Here is a 23,080-nt window from a genome sequence, read left to right as displayed (position 1 = left end):
AGTGGAAGAAGGGAAATGCAAATTTGGTGAGTAATTAAGTTAGTTTTGTGTCATTCTTTGGTGGTGTTCTAAATGTTGCTATTTATTTGTCTTAGGTAATCTATTTAAAGAAGACACCAGAAGAAGCCTACAGAGCACTCCTATCTGGCTCAAATCCCCCCTATCTTCCATTCAGGTATAACTGCTTGTGAGACTTGAGCTGTGGCAACTTTGCTAGACAGCTCGCTACTTTAGAATTGGAGAATTGTGTTTTTTAATTGTATGAAGAGTGTGACCATGATATTACATGGAATGAAATGAGACAGTAGTTTTTATTATTTTGTTTTTGTAGAGACCCCCTCCCCCGTCTAGTAAGAATAAAATAGCTTTCCCTTTTTAGGAATTAATTTTTTTCCTTGAATTCTTTCTATACCTTGACAGTTTAAGCACAAACAGTGCCTGATTTATGACCTAATAACCATGTCAAGATTTGTTAGATTTCAGTCATCTACATCACTGATTCATCCATTCATTCTTTCATTTTGTGAGCATTGATTGAGCTCTGACCAAATGTCAGGGGCTGGGAATATACAATAAGAGCCTCAAAGCACCTTCCCAGAGGTACATATTTAGTGGGGACCCTAATCACCTGTTTAGCAGACAAATCTAGCTTCCATCCTGAGGAAGCCTGTCTCTCATTACAGTGCTGGAAAAGAATGTTTTGTAAGTGACACCTGAAGAAGATATTTTAAAAATTTCATGTAAACTTGAGCTTATTTAAAGAGTAGAAGGAAATGTACTACTTCTACTTCAGAAGAACTTCCATAACAGTCATCAACAGAATTGTGAATGATTCTAGTATTTTTGCCTTTTTGTTTATTTGTGTGTCCAAATCTACAAGCACATGGATTGCTTCTTATTGTTACTAATATCGAAATTACCAACGATAATGAAAGAGGAACAGGAAAGAATGAGGAGGCCTCTTTGTCTTCATTACTCTCCTGTAAACTCACAGAGGGCAGGTCCCAGTGCCTGACACTTAAAGGTGCTTTTTGTAAATATTTATTTTAATGAATAAGTTAAGACTAAATCCCCTAAGATCCAAAGGATTCCCACGTCTGTTTCTCAGACCACAAGAGGGAGAGTTATTAGGCACAGGGTGGGTGTCAGGTGAGGAGGATATAGGGACAACAACAGCTAGTATGCTTGATCTTCTCAGTGAAAGCAAGGGGTAAAGTACTGGAGTTGGGACAGTGAGAGGAAAATATCCTCAAGCAACCTAGAGGATGAGCTAATTAGCCATTGAAGGACAGATAAAAGGTTACAGATTATGTAGAAGAGAGTTTTAATGGTGAGGACAAAGCTTTTTTTCTCCCACTTCTAATGGCTTCTATAATTTGAAAGCTCTTTGTACAATTCTATTTTTTAGAAAAGGGTAATTGTTTTAGTTAATTTGGGCTGTTGTAACAAAGTACCATAGACTGGGTAGGTTGTAAACAACAGAAATTTGTTTCTCACAGTTCTGCAGACTGATTAGGTGCCAGCATGGTCAAGTTCTGGTGAGGGCTCTCTTCAGCGCTGTAGGCTGCTTACTTCTCGCTGTGTCCTCACATAGTGGAAAGAGGGCAGAAAAACGCTCTGGGGTGCCTCTTATAAGGGCACTAATCGCATTCATGAGGGCTCTACCCTCATGACCTAACTACTTCCCAAGGTCCCACCTCCTAATACCATCCCATTGGGGATTAGACTTTCAACATATGACTTTGGGGGGGACACAAACTTCCATTTCATTGCAGTAATGATAATATTAATCACTTCCTAAATTTTAAGCAAAGTGGTTAAGAGTACATGATTTGGAGGCAGAGACACTGTCTGGGTTCGAAGGTTCATTCTGCTCTTTTCTATATGTAATAAGTAAGTATATGTAACTTGGGCAAATTACTTATCCTCTCTGAGCTTCAGCTTCCTTTTCTGTACAATGGCTTCAGAGCTATCCTGAGGATTAAATGAGGTAATACATATATCACCGTGCCTGGTACAGTACCTGGTTTTTGTTTTTCTTGTTGTTGTTAGTACTATTACTGTTATTCATAAGAAATAAGGATTATCCACAAGGATATAAATATGAATAGGAAGTATTTCTAATGATCACACATTCTAGTAGGGGCAGGTAGCTCTATAGGCACGTAATTAATGGTTAAAAAGTTGGGTTTTATAAAAGTAGAAGAAAAGATTCTGACAGAAATACGAGAAAGTATCAGACTCGTTTAAACTAAACTTTTAAAGGGTTTCGCAGGTAGGGGAGGAAAAGTTAGGCATCTGTGTACCCTACTGGAAAGCCCTGGAAGGGATTGTGTCTGAGGCAACTTCCAACATCCTCTGTGGTAGGAGCCATAGGATCCGTGGTGAGAGAGGGGCCAGCAACTGTGAAGGGATCATAGGTGTACTTTTCCTTGAGACAGTGAGGACTCATTAAATTTGTTTTTTAAATCAGAAAAATGTTTACAATTTTTTGTTGTTAATTTGAAAACAACACATGCACCTGGGGATTGTAATGCTGTAACATTTGTAAAATTGTAATTCCAGTCAATAGGCCCAGTGGACATTGTGGCTATTCAGACATTTTAAGTGGAAAATATATATTAATTTTTATGCTTGTGATAGCATCCACTCAGAAGTCATGGGAGATGTATTTGTTTCACAAGCCAGGTGAGCCTTGCTAACCTTAATTGTGAATTTAGATGAAGATACTGGAGAAGGAGAAGGAAAGAATGAATTCTTCCTTTAATCATAATTATATTTTAGCTTATATGTGATAGGTAATTAATTTGTTTCCTGAGAACTAGAATCTTTGAATAATTGATAAGATTGGACTGGAAGAAAAGATATAAAAGATTGTTACTACTTAACATAGAATTAAATCATGATTGTTATAATTGTAGCTTATTTTTCCAAACTGTTTTTATTTAAATATTTGAAAATATAAATACATTAACATGGTTCAAATATTTTAAAATATATATAGTTTATAGTGAAAACTCTCTCTCCCACCCTTGATTCTTATCTGTCCAGTCCTTTCCAAATAACTTCTGGTATTAGTTTATTCTATATCCTTCTAGAGTTTCTTTATGCATATATAAGCAAATAAAGATGTACAGTCTTATTTTCCCCGTTTTATCACAAAATGTAACATACTGTATGTACTATTCTGCATCTTGATTTTTTTTTCACTTAACTCATCTTGGATATATCTTTTCACATCAGTAAATAGAGAGCTTCCTTCCTCATTCTGTCTTACTGCTGTATAATGTACAAGAATGCATTTAATTGGTCTCTGACAGGTAGACATTTAGGTCATTTCCTATCTTTTTAACTGTAGCTTTTTAAGTCACATGGTCTCAAATGTATTTTAGAAGAAAGAAATTGAGACAATACTCTGGAGAATATTGTAGTGTTGTTAGACATAGAGAATTTTAGTTATTTGTTTACCTGAAAAAAAGAATGCTTAACACAGACGTCAGGCATTTTTCCCCCTTAGTTTAGGCACCTATTTCCAACTAAAAGTTTGACCTTGAATATAACTAAGCTGTATTTCTCTGATAATGTGACACCAAGAGTTGGTGTACAACTTAATGTATTTACATTAAGTTGCATTTCTAAATCCAGACTCTTCATAAATCCTACATTTGAAGCAGAAAATACCACACAGTGTGCATGTATAATTCAGTGGAAAATTTAGTTGATAGAATACTACTAGTTTTCTGGAATTTTGCTACAGAAACAATTTTTTTCCTAATGCTGAGATAAGATGTGAGTTGATTTTAGTCTACTGCCCAGATCAACTAAAGCTAATGCAGTATTATCAAGAATCATCTTCATACTAGTCCTAGTCAGTCATCATTGCCTGTGCCTTCCTTTGATAATCTGGATTCTATCATCCACTAGGTTTTCCACCCCATTTATTGTTAAATTACATCTTTATCTTCATTGTCTAGATTTTTTTATCCCACTTCTGCATTAATACTTTTATTTATAAAACAGGAAGCTTCAAAGGAACTTCTATTTAAATGTGATTGTTTTATTGTCTAAAAATTAAGAAAAATGAGGACAGTTTTGAAGGCTTGTTGACGTGTGGTTGGTATCTTTACATGCCCTCTTTACTGAAATGCCTATTTACCATTTGTGCTATAGGGTTTTAGTCTTTCTAATAAAAGTGTTTTAAGGTTTTAATTTAAATAATGCTGTTCTTCAAGATTTATTGATTTAACAAACATTTATTGGAGCAGTCTCTTCCGTAGCACCTTTGTTCATTTTTCTAGAGAGGGTTGGCATATCCTGTGCCTATAATTTCCTATTACATTTTGTTCATGCCCCATTACATTTGCTACATACACCATTAAAACAAATGTCTTATATTGTAATTATTTGTTTGCATGGCTGACTTTCCACCAAATATGGCTGACTCTTCTCTCAAGGGCTGGGATTGGGTTCTTTCCTTATTTGTGTGCCAGGGAATACATAATTAGTTTATTGCTTTTTCTGTGCCAGTCACTATGTTAGACTTATGGATCTAAAGATTATTAGGACAACTAGGTCCCTGCTCCAGGAGGAAGGAGATTTAACACTGGAACTGGAGATTGGAGGAGCTGTTAGGGGTAGGCATCATGAATGCCTTTCACATTACGATGAAAATGGAGAATAACAATCCAGGTACTGGCTTTAGGTGCTGTAAGTTTTCATTTGTATGGCATAGGTTGTTTTTTATAATGGTAGGTTAGGTAGGATACTATATAATATGATGCTTGCAGTGTATTACTATAACCACAAGTACCGTCTAATTGAGTTTTTCTATTTGGATTTATCTTAAAAATTTTAAATTAATAGTTTTCTATTAACCTAGTTAAAAATTCACTAAAAATGAAGCAAATTAAAAAAAAAAGATTTGGGTAGATTTACTGCTTATTCTTTTTTTTCTGTCAGTTTTATTGAGATGTAGTTGATATACAACACTGTATAAATTTAAGGTGTACTGCTCAATGACTTGACTTTCATATATTGTGAAATGATTACCACAATAAGTTTAGTTAACACTTATCACCTCATATAGTTACAATTTTTTTTCTTATGATGAGAACCTTTAGGATCTACTCCCTTAGCAACATTCAAATACCCCATAGAGCAGTGTTAACTATAGTCATCATGTTGCATATTACATCCCCAGTACTTATTTACCTTATAACTGGAGGTTTGTACCTTTTGACCACTTTCACTCAATTCCTCCCCCCCACCCCCATTTACTGCCTATTTTTTTAAAGACTTTTTCCCATTTTATTCCATTTTCTTTTTTTTTTTCTTTTGTTTTTAATTAATTCATTTTATTTTTGGCTGCGTTGGGTCTTCATTGCTGGGCGCGGGCTTTCTCTAGTTGCGGTGAGCGGGGGCTAGTCTTCATTGCAGTGAGCTGGCTTCTCATTGCGGTGGCTTCTCTTTGGCAGAGCACGGGCTCTAGGCGCACGGGCTTCAGTAATTGTGGCATGCAGGCTCAGTAGTTGTGGCTCTAGAGCGCAGGCTCAGTAGTTGTGGTGCACAGGCTTATTTGCTCCGTGGCATGTGGGATCTTCCTGGACCAGGGATCGAACTCATGTCCCCTGCATTGGCAGGTGGATTCTTAACCACTGCGCCACCAGGGAAGTCCCTACTGTCTATTCTTCATTACATGAAGCATAGTAGACTTTGGAGACATTTGAATTTCTGGCTTGGTGTGACACTCAAGGAGTATTTGTTGTGATGTTACTGTCTGCAAGTCAGTTTTAGGGTGTTCCATTTAATGGTAAAATAGGTCTGTCGAAAACTGTACTTTTCACTTGTACTAAGGATAGCCAATGTGTTTTATCAACAGTGACTTTATCTCAAAACTAGGGAAAGAGGGTATTTTTCAGCTATTTTAATTCTTTAAGTCTATCCATCTTTACTGTAGGCTTGCTTGGCAGTTGGCCTTCAAGGGAACAAGGGGCTTTTCAGTTCTGGGGCCAGAGTCGGAGTTTGAATTGGCAAGCCCAGTATGAATCTTTTTAGGTTCTCTTCCTGTCAGTCAGTGTACTACCAAATTGATAGTCCATACTGTTGACCAGTCATTCTACAAGGTCATATTAATTGCAGCCTCTCTACAGTCCCACGAGACCACCAACCCTTATTGGAATTCTTAGATTATTTTCTTGGCAGTCAATGGCAGTGGTTTTTAAATCTGCATTTTTGGGTGTTCATAAAACAGGTGTTTGTGAAAACTTTCTAAATCTCACAGAACACTGAAAAGGTAACCCATCTAAATTGCACAACTCTGCTTTTAGATCTTTTTGTGCTTTCAAATTCACTTTGTGCTTACTTCTTTTTTTATTGGTCCATATGTATTAGCTTGGTAACTTTTTTGGTATTAATGATTCATAAATCTGCTAAAACCCAATTTTTCTAGGACATATAAAATTAAATGGAGAATACAACTATACAAACAATAAATAACATCTAGGGGCCCAGTTTCGAAGACAAATATAGAAAGCATGACTTAAAAAATAATGACTAGGTGCAGAGGTGAGGTTGAGGTAGGGTGCTGTGCTGATATCCAGTGGAATAAAGCTGGTTGAATGTTGGATGTCCTATCATCACCAGTTTTTAGTTTAGTGTGTTTTATTTTTTTGGTGGGTCTCTTCCTGTTTAGGTCCAGGAACATATTTTTGTGTGGCTATTTTATTTTAGTTTGGAGAAGAGGCTTATAGGTCAGTGTTTCCCAAAGTTACATTGGTTCTCGTACTTGGTTTTAAAAAGTCTGGGAAGGGGATTTGCCTGGTGGCGCAGTGGTTAAGAATCCGCCTGCCAATGCAGGGGACACAGGTTCAATCCCTGGTCTGGGAAGTTCCGGCATGTCGTGGAGCAACTAAGCCCCTGCGCCACAACTACTGAGCCGGTGCTCTAGAGCCCACGAGCCACAGCTACTGAAACCCGCACGCCTAGAGCCCGTGCTTTGCGACAAGAGAAGCCACCGCAATGAGAAGCCCGTGCACCGCAACAAAGAGTAGCCCCCGCTCTCTGCAACTAGAGAAAGCCTGCGCACGGCAACGAAGACCCTACGCAGCCAAAAAAAGTCTGGGAAGCTTTAAAAAATATTGATGCCAGGTTCTACTCCCAGAAATTCTGATATAATTGGCTTGGGGTGAAGTCTGGGTGTTGGGATTTTTAAAAACTACCTACTGATGTAGGTAGTTTTAAAAACTACCTACCTACATGATTCCAATATGCTGCCAAGGTTGTGCACTACTGCTCTATAAGGTTTACTGTGGCAAAAAAAAAAAAAAAAAAAAAAAAATTCAACAGTCAAATAAGTTTAGAACTCTCCATCTTGGAGATTTTACAGAGCACATTCCCATTTTAAAGATTCTGCATGGTTCTGAGTAATAAAGTAACCTGTTTAACTCAGAATTTTCCCAAGTACTTCAGCCTGAAATCGGTCCCCATCCCCCTCCCACTTCTATTAACATCCAGCAGAAACTAGCTTTCTGAAACTCTAGGATACATTTCCTGATCCACACCTGTATGGAACAGAATAGATCTCTTGGGATTAGAATAATAAGATTCCATTTGGGGAAATGTTTTTGCGTGGTTTCCTGAGTTTTAGAAATAGATGGCTTATCAAATAATGATATTTTATCTAATATGAACAGGAATAACGAATTTTCTCTTAAAGCAGACTTGACGCTAGAAAACCTTCCTTAACGGAGAACCCACAAACCTCCCTCTATCAATCCTTTAATGACGTTTGTCATTAAAATGAACCCATACTGTTTGTGTTCAGGGATGGGTTTGTTGTGTTTTGGGGATGACCCCTAGTGATGTCCCGGTTGCTGAGCTAGTGTTAATGCGGCTGAGTCTTAATGGGAAATCTCACCTGGGCATGCCAGAACTTGCAGGTCTCTTAACAAAGGCCCAGAGGGGTCAACTACTTAGAACTTGGCATTAGGCTGCCTTCTTTCTTCTAAAGCAAAGTAAACATGTGCGGGTAGATGTTAGATGCAATTATAAAATGTATCTCTTTACATAAAATGTTGAACCAGATATTTGTTAGTTTAAATATGATACTGTGATTTTTGTTAAAGTTTATTTAGCATCAACTTTGTACTTCAAAGGGAAGTTCTCTTTACCATGTTTTTTCCCTGAGTATCAAAAATGTAGAAACAAAATTTATTTTATGCTCTCTTAAGACTTTCATTCTCAACTTTTCTTTATGATGGCTAACTCTCTGCTTCTCAGTGTTGATCTTTGGGGTCATTTCTACCTCCATGGATCTTTAATAAACCTTTACTTTTGATGCTTGATGTGATGGGAAAGAATCTGCATTAGTTTTGATTAGTGAGGATGGGCCAGTTTCCTGAGTCTTGAAAATAGAACAAAATAAATTATCCAGTCCGAACTGTGGAATCTATTTTCAACAGCTGGGGCATATTGAATAACTGAGACCACTATGAAAAGCAGGCTCTTTATCCGGTTTTCTTGTTAAAGTGTTAAATAAGCACCACTATTCAGGATCTGAGGACAGAAACAACTGTCAAGGTTTCTAGGACCCAATAATACGCAGAAGGAAGTGAGTAATATCTATTCTTTTTTTGGGGGGGGGGGACATGGCAGTGCTTCAGTGGTTTGAGTTGTGAAAATTGGCTCAGATTACTTTTTTTGTTTTTCCTGTTTTTATGGTTTCAGACCAGTGTACCAAACTTTCTGTAGAAGGGTAAGTGCCAAATTTTTGTACTCTTCACAGTACTTTTCCGATAGCCAGCCTTAGTTGATAAAGGTGGTTTGGAATAAGTTTGCAATCATTTATGTTGGTGAACATAGTTATTTTGTTGAATGCCTCGTATATGAAGCTCTTATTTTCAATATTGGAGTCAAAGATAATTTACTATTATTTTTATCTTTAAAACAAAATTACTGTGGTTAAATAGGGGATAGTCAGGTGTTGATAAAAGGCCCAGAGCACAGCCCTTGGCCTGTTTTTCTGGTATCTGTTATTGCTAGGGATTCTATTCTGCTGACTTATGACCTTTTAAGCCATGACTTAGAAATGAATTTTCACAAATCTCTGTTTCTTTAGATGAGCAAAATGATTAGTGTATAGCTTTATGTTAAATCTGAAAAGCAGGAGATTCTGTGTCCTGTGTTTTTGTTAGGTACTGGTCATGTTCAATTTTTGGCTCTGCCCCGTGAAGCCATTTGATTTTTGTTCTTTTGTAAGTGGGAAATAGCTTCGTTCTCCCCACTAATTCTTAGCAAATACCTTTTTATCTTGTAGGTCTAGATAATATAAACCATTGGCTTGCTCTTTTCCCTGGAGCTGGTGCATATATATCGTGGATGTGTTCAGAGACTGGAAACCAGGTGTAATTTGGACAATTGTGTAAAGTATTTTTGGACATTGTCTAATTCCCAAGTATCCATACAAATTAGGGCTGAATTGTCTAGTACAGTAGCTATTACCTACATGTGCTATTCAGCACTTGCAATTTGTTTAGTCCAAACTGAAATAGACTACAAGCCTATAAAATACACATTAGATTTCAAAGGTTTAGTATAAGAAAAGTAAAATATCTTATTTATAATTGTGTTGATTACATGCTGAAATATTTCAGATTTATTGGATTAAACAAAATATATTATTAAAATTATTTATTTCTTTTTATTTTAATATGGTTATAAAAAAATTAAAATTACACATGTGGCTCTCTTTTGTGGCTTTCATTATATTTCCACTGGAAAGCAGTGATCTAGATTACATTTTTGTGATTGTACACAGTTTACGATTACAGATTTTTAATATAATTTTTGCTTTGAAATGTCCATAGTTCCCAGCCACTTAGAGTTGTTCAGGCATATGTTGAATGGTCTCCTTGTAATGGTTATTCATTCATTCATTCATTCATTCAACAGCTACAAGAGAGTAATGTGCCCAACACTGTACTAGATTCTGGGCATACACCATAAAGGACACATTCCCTGTCCCTAGGAAGCTCTTGATCTTGTGCTGGTTGTGTAGATGGGATTCAGTTCAGTGATTGGAAGGGTGCTCAGATGACCTTTGAGATCCTTTCTAACCCATTGCTCTGCAGATATTTGCCTGCCTCGTAACTACTTGCTATCTGGAGAATTTACAGAGAATCAGAATCAAGATGTGTAAATCATAGTCATTTCTGTTATTTCTCAGTCCATTTACTATAGCTCTGTTTTATTCTTTAATGTAGTCTCCACATTGTAAACACTGTGACTCTGTTTTTCATTTATTCTTCATTTCAAACAACTTCATTAACAGAAATGCTTTCTTATTGTTTTGTGTAAATATGTTCTTTCATCTCTGGTTTCATCTGCTCATTATTAACATTTACAGGGTTGCTTCATTCTGAGTGGTTTCTTAGATTCGTAGGTTGCAAACAGTGGTGTGTTGGTAAACCGGCTCTGTAATTAAAGAGCATTTGCTGATTTGTGTGGTGTAAATTTTCCCTCCAGTGCTGATTTGGGCTCTCAAAATTTTTGAATATCTAACAGTTGACTCTTGAGAGCCTGTAGAAAGACAGCTTTAGTACAATAGGGAATCAAGCCCTTTCTCTTTGTATCTCTTTGTGGATGGTGATTCTAGTTTTCTTAAATTTAATTTTTCTTCGACTGCTTCTCTGCAAAATAAATGTAAAAATAAACAAAAATCCCAATTGCTTCACCTATAAAATATTCATAATTCAGTATTTCATTCAACAAATATTTATTGACTGCCAGTGATTTTTATAACCACTTCATAATAGTTTTATGGTTCAGTTGACTATTATGCCAGAAATCACATTTAGAAAGATAGAATTGCCGGGATGGATAGAATTTGGATGGTCAAGCATGAGGTTGAGCTAAATTTGTATTTGGATGTCTCTAGATAGCTGTTGGTTGTAACATTAGTCTTCTGTATTGGGGGTTAGAGACACATGATGTATTCTTCAGCAGGGATGAATGATTAGAAATCCTGGGTGTTTGAGGTATTATTACCTTATGTCCTGAATGAAGAGCAGCCTTGTGTTTACCTGTTTAAGAGAGTAATGCAATATATGGTAAAACTGTCATGGTATATAAGTGTTAGAGCTGTAGTTTTCCCAGGCAGCACAGGATGTGCAAGCGTTTTCCCTCAATTGAGGTCTATGGGATTTCAGTGGTCCTTTATGAGGGAGGTGGAAAAATACATGTCCTCTTATTCAACTCAGTAACTATTTGGCTCAATACATATAAATGAATGCATGGATGAATGAGTAAAAAAGCAAACCAGGAGTTAAATGAACAATTGGGAACCAAAACTGCAATAAAAACTGTGGGAGTATAAAACTTTGTAGCACATTGGTATAGTGATTTAAATCCTGAAAGCTCTGTGTAGCCTCTCTAAAGTGTCTGGGTTAAAATAAAAGTGTGTTTAATACCACTTGACAAAGAAAGAGAAAACTACTTTGAATGTCACTGCTTTTTAGCTTTATTCAGTTAATACTCTTTGGCAAAGAGAACAGAAAGAAATGATCTTAAATGGACAGAAGGGATTTGGGGTCAATGCAAAGAAAGCTCTTCTTGCTAGTGAGGATGGAGGTGTCAGGCTCTCGAGTTAACAAAAGTGGCCATAGGAGATCATTGAACATTTTCTTGGGATGATCTCCCAAGTTCCTTTACTTAATTTAAACATTTATTGACAAACATTTATTGACTATCTATTTCATGCCAGGCACTGTATTAGGTACTAAAGAGACAATGGTGAGTAAAAAAACATATAGATCCCGTCTTCTTAGGGACTATTGTAGAGAGAGAGTCAGGGAATCAAATAAGCACATAATGATATAATGTCAAACTGTAGTTAAGTCCAGTGGAAAACAATGGGGACCTGATCTAGCCGGAGTGGGGTTGGAGGATTTTCCCTGAGACAAGTCATCTTTGAGCTGGGATCTGAAGGGTGAGTAGGGTGACCTAGGCAAGGCGATTGGAGAACATGTGACCAGGGGAGCAAAGGTTCAGAGTGCCCCTCTGAGGAGCTCAGGGAAGGGGGTTGTGATGGGCACAGAGAGTGAGGGAGCATGATGTGAGGAGGAGACTTGTGAGGAGGAGACTGGAGAGGCGGGCAGGGCCAGATGCCACAGGCCTTGCATCCATTTTAGGATTTGAACCTTCCCTCGAGAGAGCAGTGGGAATCAGAGAAGGGCTACAGCAGAAGAGTGGCTGGATCAGACTTGCCTTTTAAAGAAATCACTCTGGCTGCAGTGAAGACAACTGATTAGAAAGGCGAGGGGTGGATGTGGGGAGGCTCTTGTAGTGTGTGGAGAGGTGCTACGTGAGAGGCAGCAGAACCGAGGAGAAGTAAATGCGTTCACAAGATGTTTAGGAGGGAAACACAGTGGGGCACGGTGCAGTAGGGTACGGGAAATGAGAGACAGAAGGACTTCTGGGCTGTAGCTTGAGTGATTGTGGAAGCTGTGTCTTTTACCAAGTTACAGAGGGTTGGAGGATCAGATTATTGTTGTTGTTTTGAGGTAGGGGCAGATTCAAGAGATTCTTCTTCCACAATGAGTTTGAGATGCCTTAAGACACCCAAATGGCAATGTCATGTATGCGGTTGGCTGTCCTGCCTTGGAGTTTTAAGGACTTTGTGCTAGGGAGATAAATTTGAGGGTTATTGGCAGATAGATGGTACCTTACATAGATGAGATTGTGTAGGGCAGGGATTTTCAAAATGTGGTCCCTCCTACCAGCAGCACTGATACCACCTGGAAACTTGTTAGAAATGCAGATTCTCAGACCCCGTTCCATACCTACTGAATCAGAAACTCGGGTGGGGCCCAGCATTCTGTGTTTTAAGAAGCCATCTCGGTGATGCTGATGCTGATGAATGCTAAAGTTTGAGAGCATCTGGTCTCGGAAGAGAGCATGGAGTGCGGAGAATTTGAGTCTGGAATTGAATCTTGAAGAGACTGGGAGGTGAAGGATGACTTTGCAGAGGAGATTGGGAAGGAGTAGTGTTTAGAGAGGTCAAAGCAAAATCCAGGAACAGTGAAGAGAATATTCAGAGGGAATTACTTGTTCTTGACCGAGTAAATAAAATGATGCTTGCAGAATGTTCCCTGAACTTAGAATAAGCAAATCTAGAGACAGAAAGTAGATTAGCGATCGCCAGGGTTGGAGTGGGGACGGGGAATGAATGAGGAGTTATTGCAAATGGGTATAGAGTTTCTTTCTGGTGGTAAAATGGTTTCGAATTAGTGGTGTGCATTGTGACTATACTAAAAATCACAGCATTATGAATATATTAAAAATCACTGAATTGTACATTTTAGAAAGGCTAAAATGGTGAATTTTATCTCAATTAAAAAAAAAGTCCCCTGGGCTTAGCCATATGGAGGTCATTGGTGACCTTAGTGAGAAATGTTCATGGCATGGATGAGGGTGGAAGCAGAACAGAGGAGGTTAAGATGTGAGAGAAGAGAAAGTGGGGGCAGGAAGATGAATAGTTTTTCAGAGAAGCCCTGTTTTAAAGAGGAGGCCAAAGAGAGGGTGGTGGCTGAAGTTAAGAAAATTTCAGATATTCTTTTTCTTTTAAAGATGGTAGGGACTTGAAAATGTTTGACTGCTATTGGGAAGGATCCAAGAGAGAGATACGGAGAGGAAAGAAATCATCCACTGTGTTGAATAATGATGCAGTTTCAGGGTAGGAAAGGACTTTTGAGTTTAATAGAGCCTGGTGTTTTCCTAATCTTCACCTCCATTTCCTATAACAATGTGGGTGAAAAATATTTCTTGCAAGCCATCTGCCAATTCAAACTTGAACGTCGTGTGGGGCAGGTTATCTTGCTGCCTTCCAGGACCAACCATTTTATTTTTAGATGGTTCTAACTACATTGGGTGGTTGAGGAAACTCAACAGGTAAGATTTATTTATAAAGTAGGAGATAATATTGCTTTTATAGAGTAAAATTTTTCAGCTTCTTAAAGTACTTTCAAACTTATTATAGTCATTTCCTTCATTCTTATTTCCAGAAGAACCCAGTGCTGCCACTTCCTGAGCCTTTTGCGAATTATCTGGTATTAATTGGGTTGATGCTCTGATTTTTCCCCTGTCACCTTAGTATTCAGTTTTCTTGGTCTTCTAATTTACTGTCACTCATGTATCTGACTTCCAGCTTTCAGAATTTTATTGCTGTTGTCTGTTCTCATTCTCCCTGACCTTGTTGGATTCCATTTAAAAAAGCCTTTTAAAATTCTCTTTTTAGTGGGGTTTTTGTAGATAACATGGATTTACTCTGCCACCTTTATCTTTCTCCCCTTTTTTCCCCCAGAGAATATGTAACACGTTTTTGTGTCCCTTCACTTTTATGGTTACTTTCCTTTGACTACGTATGAGCCAGGTGCCACTAATAAGCCATTTCTCTCTTGCGGTAGTTATGAGGGCAGGTTTTGGGAACCTGTTGCCTTCATGAGGATTAAATGTGTTAATGCATCTAAATTACCCAGCATAGTAAGTGTTGGAAAAAGGTATGTCATCAACTTTCCCCAGTCCTGAGGATGTGACTTAATTTTATTGCCTCCCTTATTATATTTCAATTTGTGAATGTCAGCCTGTCTTCCTAGCCTGCTGTAACTGCTTTGTATCCTAATTTTGTCAGATGGCCTGTTAACGCACCCTCGCTCTCAGGTCTGCACATTTGATCACCAAGTCACCAGAGCTCTCTTTTCAGTTGTTGGTAAAAACTGTGGCTATGCTAAGACAAGAGATATCATGATAATCTCACCATGCTTTGCAGACAGTACGAGAGACTGGATCTGGAGCTTTTCTGATAACTTACATTTGTGGATCGGTTTAGCTGCGTCTAGGTGGGAAGATACACTTGAGGGAAGTAAGGAGCACCTTCAATTCTTATCATTTCTTTTACTCTTTTTAAATACAGATAAGTTTTTTTCCTAAGTTTTTCTTTTCTCTACCAAAGCAGTAGTTTTTAAACTAGGGTCTATAGAGAGAATTCAGATGACAAAAATATCTTTTTTTAAAAATTAATTAATTAATTATTTATTTATTCTTGGCTGTGTTGGGTCTTCGTTTCTGTGCGAGGGCTTTCTCTAGTTGCGGCGAGCGGGGGCCACCCTTCATCGTGGTGCGCGGGCCTCTCACTATCGCGGCCTCTCTTGTTGCAGAGCATAGGCTCTAGGTGCGTAGGCTCAGTGGCTGTGGCTCACGGGCTTAGTTGCTCCCGGGCCTAGTTGCTCCGCGGCATGTGGGATCTTCCCATACCAGGGCCTGAAGCCGTGTCCTCTGCATTGGCAGGCAGATTCTTTTTATTTTTATTTTTTTGCGGTACGCGGGCCTCTCACCACCGCGGCCCCTCCCACCGCGGAGCACAGGCTCCGGATGCGCAGGCTCAGCGGCCGTGGCTCACGGGCCCAGCTGCTCCGTGGCACGTGGGGTCTTCCCACGAACCTGTGTCCCCTGCATCGGCAGGCGGACTCCCAACCAATGCGCCACCAGGGAAGCCCACAAAAATATCTTTATTTTCACTAGCCATGTAAGTTATAAGATTGCATCCAATTATAAATGTTGGAAATAAACTATAGTAGTATTAGCAATATAAGTGACTTTTTCACAATAGAAACTGCATTTTTATATCCCATTGCAGTTGTTGCATATATCTTAAGATATTTATGTTCATTTCTTCTTTAAAATTATAGTTGTTATCAGACCTGCTACTAGATCTTGTTATATATCAATATTAACAATAAAGTATGGTATTATAAATTTGTTTTGTTACATTTTGATGACTTTACATTTAGTTGCATTAGTGTTCTGTTATTTCTATGTATTTTATTTTATGCCTTTAAAAACATTCTGAGAATAGACATTCACAGGCTTCATCAGAATGATGAAGGGGGGTCCTGCTGAAGGGGGGTCCATGACACACAAAAGATTCTGAACTCTTGTCCTAAAAAGACAAGTTCCTACAAAGGAATGTGTGGTTATTTATATAAACTAGTATTTTGTCTTAGATCCCCAGCTACTCCTTTCTCTGGTTTAATCCCTTAAAATTTGCTTCTTAATATATGGCTTATATCTTTACAAGATATTTGAAATGGGGTTATTTGTTTTTCACTGACCCATGAGTTCAGATGGCATTAAAAAAAGAACTCTTGAAATCACGATTAAGTATCTAGAATAACCCTTCCTTAACATAGGTTAACTTTGATGTTTCAGGACTTAAACATTTCTGTTAGGCTGCTTTGCTAACCTACTATTTTTAAATTAGGTTATCAGGATGCTGAAACTCAGTGATGTTGACATTGCATTTAAATTCGTGGCTTAGCAGCCATAGTTTCAAGTTACCTTAGATGGTTGTGATACAAGATTCAGTTTTATGTTAATTATGTGTTAAAGCCTTTAAGGGTCATTTTCTCCTCATGGATCATCTTCTGTGGCTGCCTCCTTCCTCCCCACCTTGGACCAACTCTGTGTGGTACATTTGACTTTGTGATTGGCAGGTGCCTGACAGCTCTGTTCCTTCAGGTCAGCAGTGGGGGCTGGGAAGAGCGACTGAGAGCCTTGAGGTCAAGTTTCTTGCCTTGGACACCTTGGAACATTGTTAGTGTTAAAGCTCCAGTGCCAGTTCTTGCTAACTGACCTGAACTTGATACTTCAGTTTTATGTTGCCTAAAGCAGGCCTGCTAAGTTGCTCTAAAAATTTAAATAAAGGATGAAGCACTCAGTTTTCGGTGCAGTACGTCTCCACTCCTTTTGATAGAACACTTCATGGTGCATTAGAAGCTCTCCTGGATCCTGAGAGGAGATTGTTTGGAAGCATTTTCCTTGGCATTTTTTTTTGTGGGGGGGTGGGGGAATGAGGGTGGGGTGGGGGGCAAAATGGAGGTAGTGGCATATAATCCATGAAAACAACTGCCAGGTTCTGTTGACCTGCATGCATTGTCCCATTTAAATTTTTACGCTAGTATTTGCCATATTCCTGACAGATGGTTGTTTCTCTGTCTGAATACTTCTCATGATGATGCATGTTTTCGTTAATGAAATACTCACTGTTAATAATAATAAGAATAGTCATAATATTTATTGTTTCCTTTGTGCTAGGCACTATAGGAAGGACTTTATATTTTTTAAATGTAATCTGACAACAATCCTGTGAACAGTAGCTGCTATCAGTACCTTCATTTCACAGATGAGGAAACCAAGACTCATAGAGGTAAAATAACTTGCTTGAGGTCCCAGCCAGTTCGTGGCAGTGTTGGAATTTGAAGGCAGACTGATTCCAGAGCTCAGGTTCCTAAATCTGCTTTCTTATTAATTCAGCTAGTTGGATTAAAGCAATTTCAGAAGTTCTGGAGTTAAGCTAGTAGGATCTGATGTGTTACATAAGTTTACCGTGTTGACAGCTGTGAATCCAAATAAGCATGTCTCCAACTGACTTTGGTATTTTATTATTTGAGTGTTCTAAATGCATGTTTTTAATGTTAAGTTTTTTTGTGTTCACAGGGATGCTTCCTTTGGAAATTGCACTTACAATCTCACCATCCTCGACTGTTTGCACGGAATCAGAAAGGTAATAACAATCTCCTTGCTGTGGTTGACATTGTAGTTTAACAATATGAAAAAAGAATTATGTCTATATCCTTGTTTGTTGTTGGAGAGAAGAGAGGGGAGGGAATAAGAAGGCAGCTTTCCACTTCTTAAACAATGATGGATCTGTAATACACAGACCACAGGGCAAATAGGGGCGGTGTTTCAAGGGATAACTCTTCTTATAGAAGTGGAAGGGGTCTCCCTTTCTCGCTTAAACTATTTGTGTTATCACTTCTGTCTGCTGCTGTGCCTGTGATGTTGCTTTGTCACCTGCTCAGCTTCCTTATCAAGCTAGATCTTGGTGTGGGAGGGACAGGAAGTTATCTAAGTCTCCTCTGTTAATGTGGAGAACATTTCCACATTGTTTTTCTAACTGGATAGTATTACATGCCCATGAACATGAAGTAGTAAGCAGGTCAGATATTATTATCTCATTTTTACAGTTGAGGAAACAACCCCAGCGAGGTTAAGTCACTCTCAGGGCCACAGGGAGTTATTAGGAGGGCTCGTTCTAACTCAGATTTCCATATCAATATGGAGTTCTTGCTCATATCCTATCCAGGTATGTCATAAATCAATGGTTGTCAAATGGTGGGGACTTGTGGAGAGATGCAAATTCTCAGACCTCATCCGAGACTGATTGAACCATAAATTCTGGGAGTGGTGCCCTCCATGTGATTTGATGCACTCTGAAGTTTAGAGTCATAATTATTTAGTTATGTATATATAGTTTGGAGAAGTTAATCTAAAAGATCTTTGAGAACTTTGGAACATGTTTTAGAAACATTGATTTACAAGCTGAGAAGTCATGCATGCTATACTGTGAATTCTAATGAAGGTTCAAGGTACATCATTCCATCTAGAACATATAGTCATGACTTATGAGTCAGGAATGTACGTGTTTCAGAACCCATTGGCAAGGGTCATCGTGGACTGTAAATATAGTTATCAGTAGTGAGTCTTGTTCTAGTTTCTTTTCTCTGATGTAATATAACATTGCTTTGGCCCTGTTTTAATTTGAGAAAATTGCTATGGTAAAATATGGTACTTGTTTTCTGTATGTATATTTTTGACTTTGATATTTCATCTAGAAATGAATGTAGACTCTGTAAAACTTTAGTTCTCTTTTCACTTAAAAACTGTCAAGATAATCTAGCCTATCCCCTGCAAATAATATCACCAACACACACTTCCAGTAACACCAGTTAAGAACCCTTCTACATCCAGTATACCCTTATGTATACTGGATATATCACCCAGTATACAACCTAAAATTGTAGCATTTAAAAAAGTAATTTACTTATTGTTACATTATTATTATTTTGCCTATCCTGCCATCTGGTACAGGCTGTTTCTTTTATAAAACTTATGAAATTGAAAAAGTTCACACTGGAATATCCTTGCCTGTTATTATGGTAACTGGTAACTTGTTATAGACATTTATGGCATCCTTCCTGTTACAAAGGAAAGGCACGACTTTGTTCATTAAGGTCTTCTGTAAATTTCTTGTTTCATCAAATGCTGGGTTTATTTTACCCAAATGAAGATGAGATTTTAGAAGATCTGATAGATTGTTCAACATGTCTTTAAGCAACTGGGACACACTTTCCCTCTGTACATTCTTCTATAAAGCATCGTGTGCTGGGCTATTTTTGTGGCAATGAGCACCATACCTCCTAAGAAGGTAGACAGACTATGGCCACATTTTTCCCTTTGTAAGAAGCATATCTTTCTGATTTTGATGTATCAGCATCATTATAAGCATCAGTTATATATGTGTGAACCACACACAGAGGCATACACAAACACAAACACATTTAAAAGAAGAGGAAGGAAAGTGATACTTCAGGGCATTATATTCTCACCATTTTCTCTGAAATGGTACATATGGCTGAGGTAAGCGTCTTTGTTTCAATGTGGAATAATTTAAATAGCTTGTTCTGCTTATCCTGTAGAGGTTGTCTAAATCAGTGTTGTCAGAATTTATAAGAATCATCTAGCAAGGCATTTTAAAAATGATGATCCCACCCCCAAAGAACCTGATTTCATAGCTCTGGGATGGGGCCTAATGGTCTGGATTTTAAATATAAATAACCTTAAGTGCAGGTGGTCCATGTTCTACATTTTGGAAAACACTGGTCTCTAAGGTATTTTCAAAGATAGATGTACTAAACTTGGCTTAACAGTTTCTTCTATTTTTAATGACTTGATCATGTAACTTTCAAAAGTAACTGTGGTTTGGTATTCTATGGTAATCTGTATAGCTTCATGACATACAAAGAAAAAGACTGTCCTCTTCAAAATATTTTATCTGAGTAAGCCAGATAGTTTTTAGTTCTAAGTCATTGGTTACAAAAAGGAGTATGAAATTTTTCTTCATGTTGTTAAACAGATCAGTTCTTCCTTCTAAATTGTAAGAGTAGTCAAGTACATTTTTACTCTGTCAGAAACGATCACCATAAAACAAATTCTCTTAATGTAGAGTTTTAGGAACAAATAAGGGCCTAAAATGCTCTTTTTACTAAGTATTTCACTAACGATAAAAGGAAAATAAAACCTAAGAATAATTTTTTCTTCTAACTGAAAATTTAATCACTATTATATACTCTGTCATAGTTAGGTATAAATTAATTGCATAGTTCCCAATAGGTTTTAACTATACATTTGCTAGTATGTTCCATTTGATATACATAAGTAATTTTACATACAAAACTAATGTATATTAGACCTTAAGAGACATATTTTGTGGGACATATTTTCATGTTTTTCTAAGTGTTTAGTCCCACTGGCAAGAAAATCTCAAAGCAAAATTAGATGTTAGATGATTGCTTGGTATGCATTACAAATAAAGGTTTCAAGCTTTCTCCTTCAGATCAGGCAGGATCATTTGTGAGCAGGAATTCCAGAAACGGCTAGAAGTTGTTACCAATTTCACATGCAAAAACTAATTCAAATTCTTATTTTAGGGATTACAACATGGATTTTTTGACTTTGAGACCTTTGATGTGGATGAATATGAACATTATGAGGTTTGTACACTTTATCATTTTGCAAGATATAATCTCACATTGATTAAATTGTTCTTTTTTTCCTAGCACTCAGGTATTGCAGATTGATTGGCTGCTAAATAAAAGCATTCTGCAGTTTTCTATAGTTGTCAGTTTAATCCTTTCAGCTTTGGTTATTGCCTTTGAACCAGGACTTATCAAAATTTTCGTTGGGAAAATGCCATACCTCTCTATATTCTTTCATCAAACCTTTATTGACAATTACTTTGAACCTTCAGTTTGTAAGAAAAAATAATTTAAAACTGCATTTTGGTAGTAAAATTTTGTTACTTTTATTTTTTTAAATTTATGTTTTGGTTAAAACAAAACCAGATTTATGCCGTATAATATTTTTGACTGCATATATTTTATTTTGAAATACATCTGAATGTACTCAGTTCTAAGAGTTGGCTGCATTTTTTCCCCATGGTGCCATTACAAAGCTTTCGAATAGTATCTTGCCTGTTCAGTGAAGCAATTTAGGCAAAGGCTGTCCAAGTTACATTGTGCTATAAGGAGATGTTGAGGAAGAGCACTTGCGGGGTAGTAGAGGAGTCTAGAAGTAGTTAACTTTTCCTAAAGATGAGACATCTGTAGACTCTGAGTAGTCTGACCACTCCATGAAACTGAGCTCGTCTGTCGTGGCTCTCCTGAGGAGTTATAACATTTATCACTCTCCTTAGCAAGACAAGGGTAGCCCTCCCATTCTGGGCTCTAGTTCAGGATGTGTCTATTTGGATATCCTGCTTACATGTTAAACTTAACACATCTGAGAAGAAATTAATCATCTTTCACCCAAACATGGGCTTCTGCTTTGTTCTTCTGTATTAATGGCATCACCATTCTACTGTTCACCCAGGCTCAAGACTAGAAACATTTCTTTTTTCTCGCCCCCCGAGTCTAATGAGTATTTGAGTTCCCGTTGCTAGGGACCCAGGGTGTATTTCATCTCTTTCTCCCTTTCTGTTCTCACTTCCTTCCCCTGGCTCAGGTCTTGTGTCCCATCCGGTAGACTATTACAACTGCTCTTCAAGCAGCCCAGGCCCTTCTCCTCTTGGTCTTTCACACACTTGACTGAGTGGTCTTAAAACAGAGCTCTCGTCTTGTCTTGGCCCCAAACTGGCTGCTGCTCTCATTACTCGGCTCAAATGAGGATAAACTCCCCTGTCCTCGTATTGTTAGCTTTGGATGAGGTCCAGCCCACCTTGCTAGCCTGTCTCCTGTTTCTCCCCTGTATGCACTCTCTGTTCCAGCCGCACCGAGCTGCTTATTTACTGTTTCTTGAATGTCTCTGCACTCTGGCTGAGCTTTCTTTCTCCAGATACCTGTCTCCTTTAACATTTCCCTCCTCCACTTGTGTGTGTAAAGTCCTCCACAGGTCAGCTCTCAGTCTCTACAGAATTCTCTCCCCCTCAATTTCATGTGTCACAGTTTGTGCTTTCCATTTTTCTTACATCCTGGCTATTTGCACACAAGCCTTATTTTCCTTATTAGATTGTAAATTCCTTGTGGGTGGGACATGACTAAATGGAAAATATGTATTGCGTTCTTGGGTAGAAAGATTTAACATCATAAAACTGCCACTTCTCCCCAAATTAATACATGTAGTACAATTTATTAAAAATCTCCAAAGAATTTCTTCTTCTTTTTAAACTCCAAAAGCATCATTATTGTGGCATTTCTAGTAGTGTCAAAAGAAAAAAAATTCTCCCCCCCCCCCAGAAAAAAAGAACTAGAAACAAAAAGACTATGTACTTATAAGGGGAAAGGTTGAATAAATAACCTGTAGTACAGATACACCATGGAATGTTACACAGTCATTTGAAAAAACTGATGTGAGCTATACCACTTGTCTTGGAATGATTTCTATTATATATTGACGGGAAAAAGTTGATACAGAAGAGTGCTTATAGTATAATCCCCCCTTTTTAACAAACAATGACAAGACCCCCTCCACCCTGTACATGTATATGTGTATCTGTGTTATATGAGCAAAGGTAATTTCCTGTGAAGCGAATGAAGCTTAAATTTTAGAGGGCCCCACTTGCATGGGCGCCTTTTTTGTGTTCTTAACATTGTGTTCTTTTCTTAGAATGGGCCTCCACCTTAGATAAGTTTCAGTTGCCGCCCAAACCTGAATCTCTGTCCCACGTATATGAACCTGGAGCAAAATATATGGTGAAACTCTAAAGTCATTTCAGTGAAAGGAGAGATTACAGTGGAGGCTAAAGAGGGAGGAGGGGGAGGACATGCCACAGTAAAGAAAGAAAACTTGTCAATGTCTTACTTATTCCTTTATCTTTTTAAAAACTTTAATGGTGATGTTGAGAGTTAGTTGAAAAAGCGATTGAAAAACCTGAAACATAGTACAATTTCATTCTTGAGAACCAACTAACAAA

The 23,080-nt window shown here is 37.9% G+C and overlaps 1 protein-coding gene across 2 annotated transcripts in view; it reads left to right on the top strand.

Annotated features, from left to right (window-relative positions):
- Positions 1 to 23,080, top strand: part of CDC14A (cell division cycle 14A) — a gene marked incomplete at its 3' end in the record, with an annotated part of 163,420 nt that overhangs the window by 68,379 nt on the left and 71,961 nt on the right. For both annotated transcript variants that reach the window (XM_082832927.1, XM_082832928.1), the window contains exons 5-7: positions 96 to 175; positions 17,548 to 17,614; positions 20,601 to 20,663. In XM_082832927.1, coding sequence (XP_082689053.1) covers positions 96 to 175; positions 17,548 to 17,614; positions 20,601 to 20,663 — 210 coding nt within the window. The remainder of the gene's footprint in view (positions 1 to 95; positions 176 to 17,547; positions 17,615 to 20,600; positions 20,664 to 23,080) is intronic.

The sequence above is a fragment of the Leucopleurus acutus genome (assembly GCF_964270905.1).
Source record: "Leucopleurus acutus genome assembly, chromosome: 2".
Lineage (NCBI taxonomy): Eukaryota > Metazoa > Chordata > Mammalia > Artiodactyla > Delphinidae > Leucopleurus > Leucopleurus acutus.
Note: the sequence above shows the minus strand (reverse complement) of the source record. Positions and strands in the feature narration are given on the sequence as shown.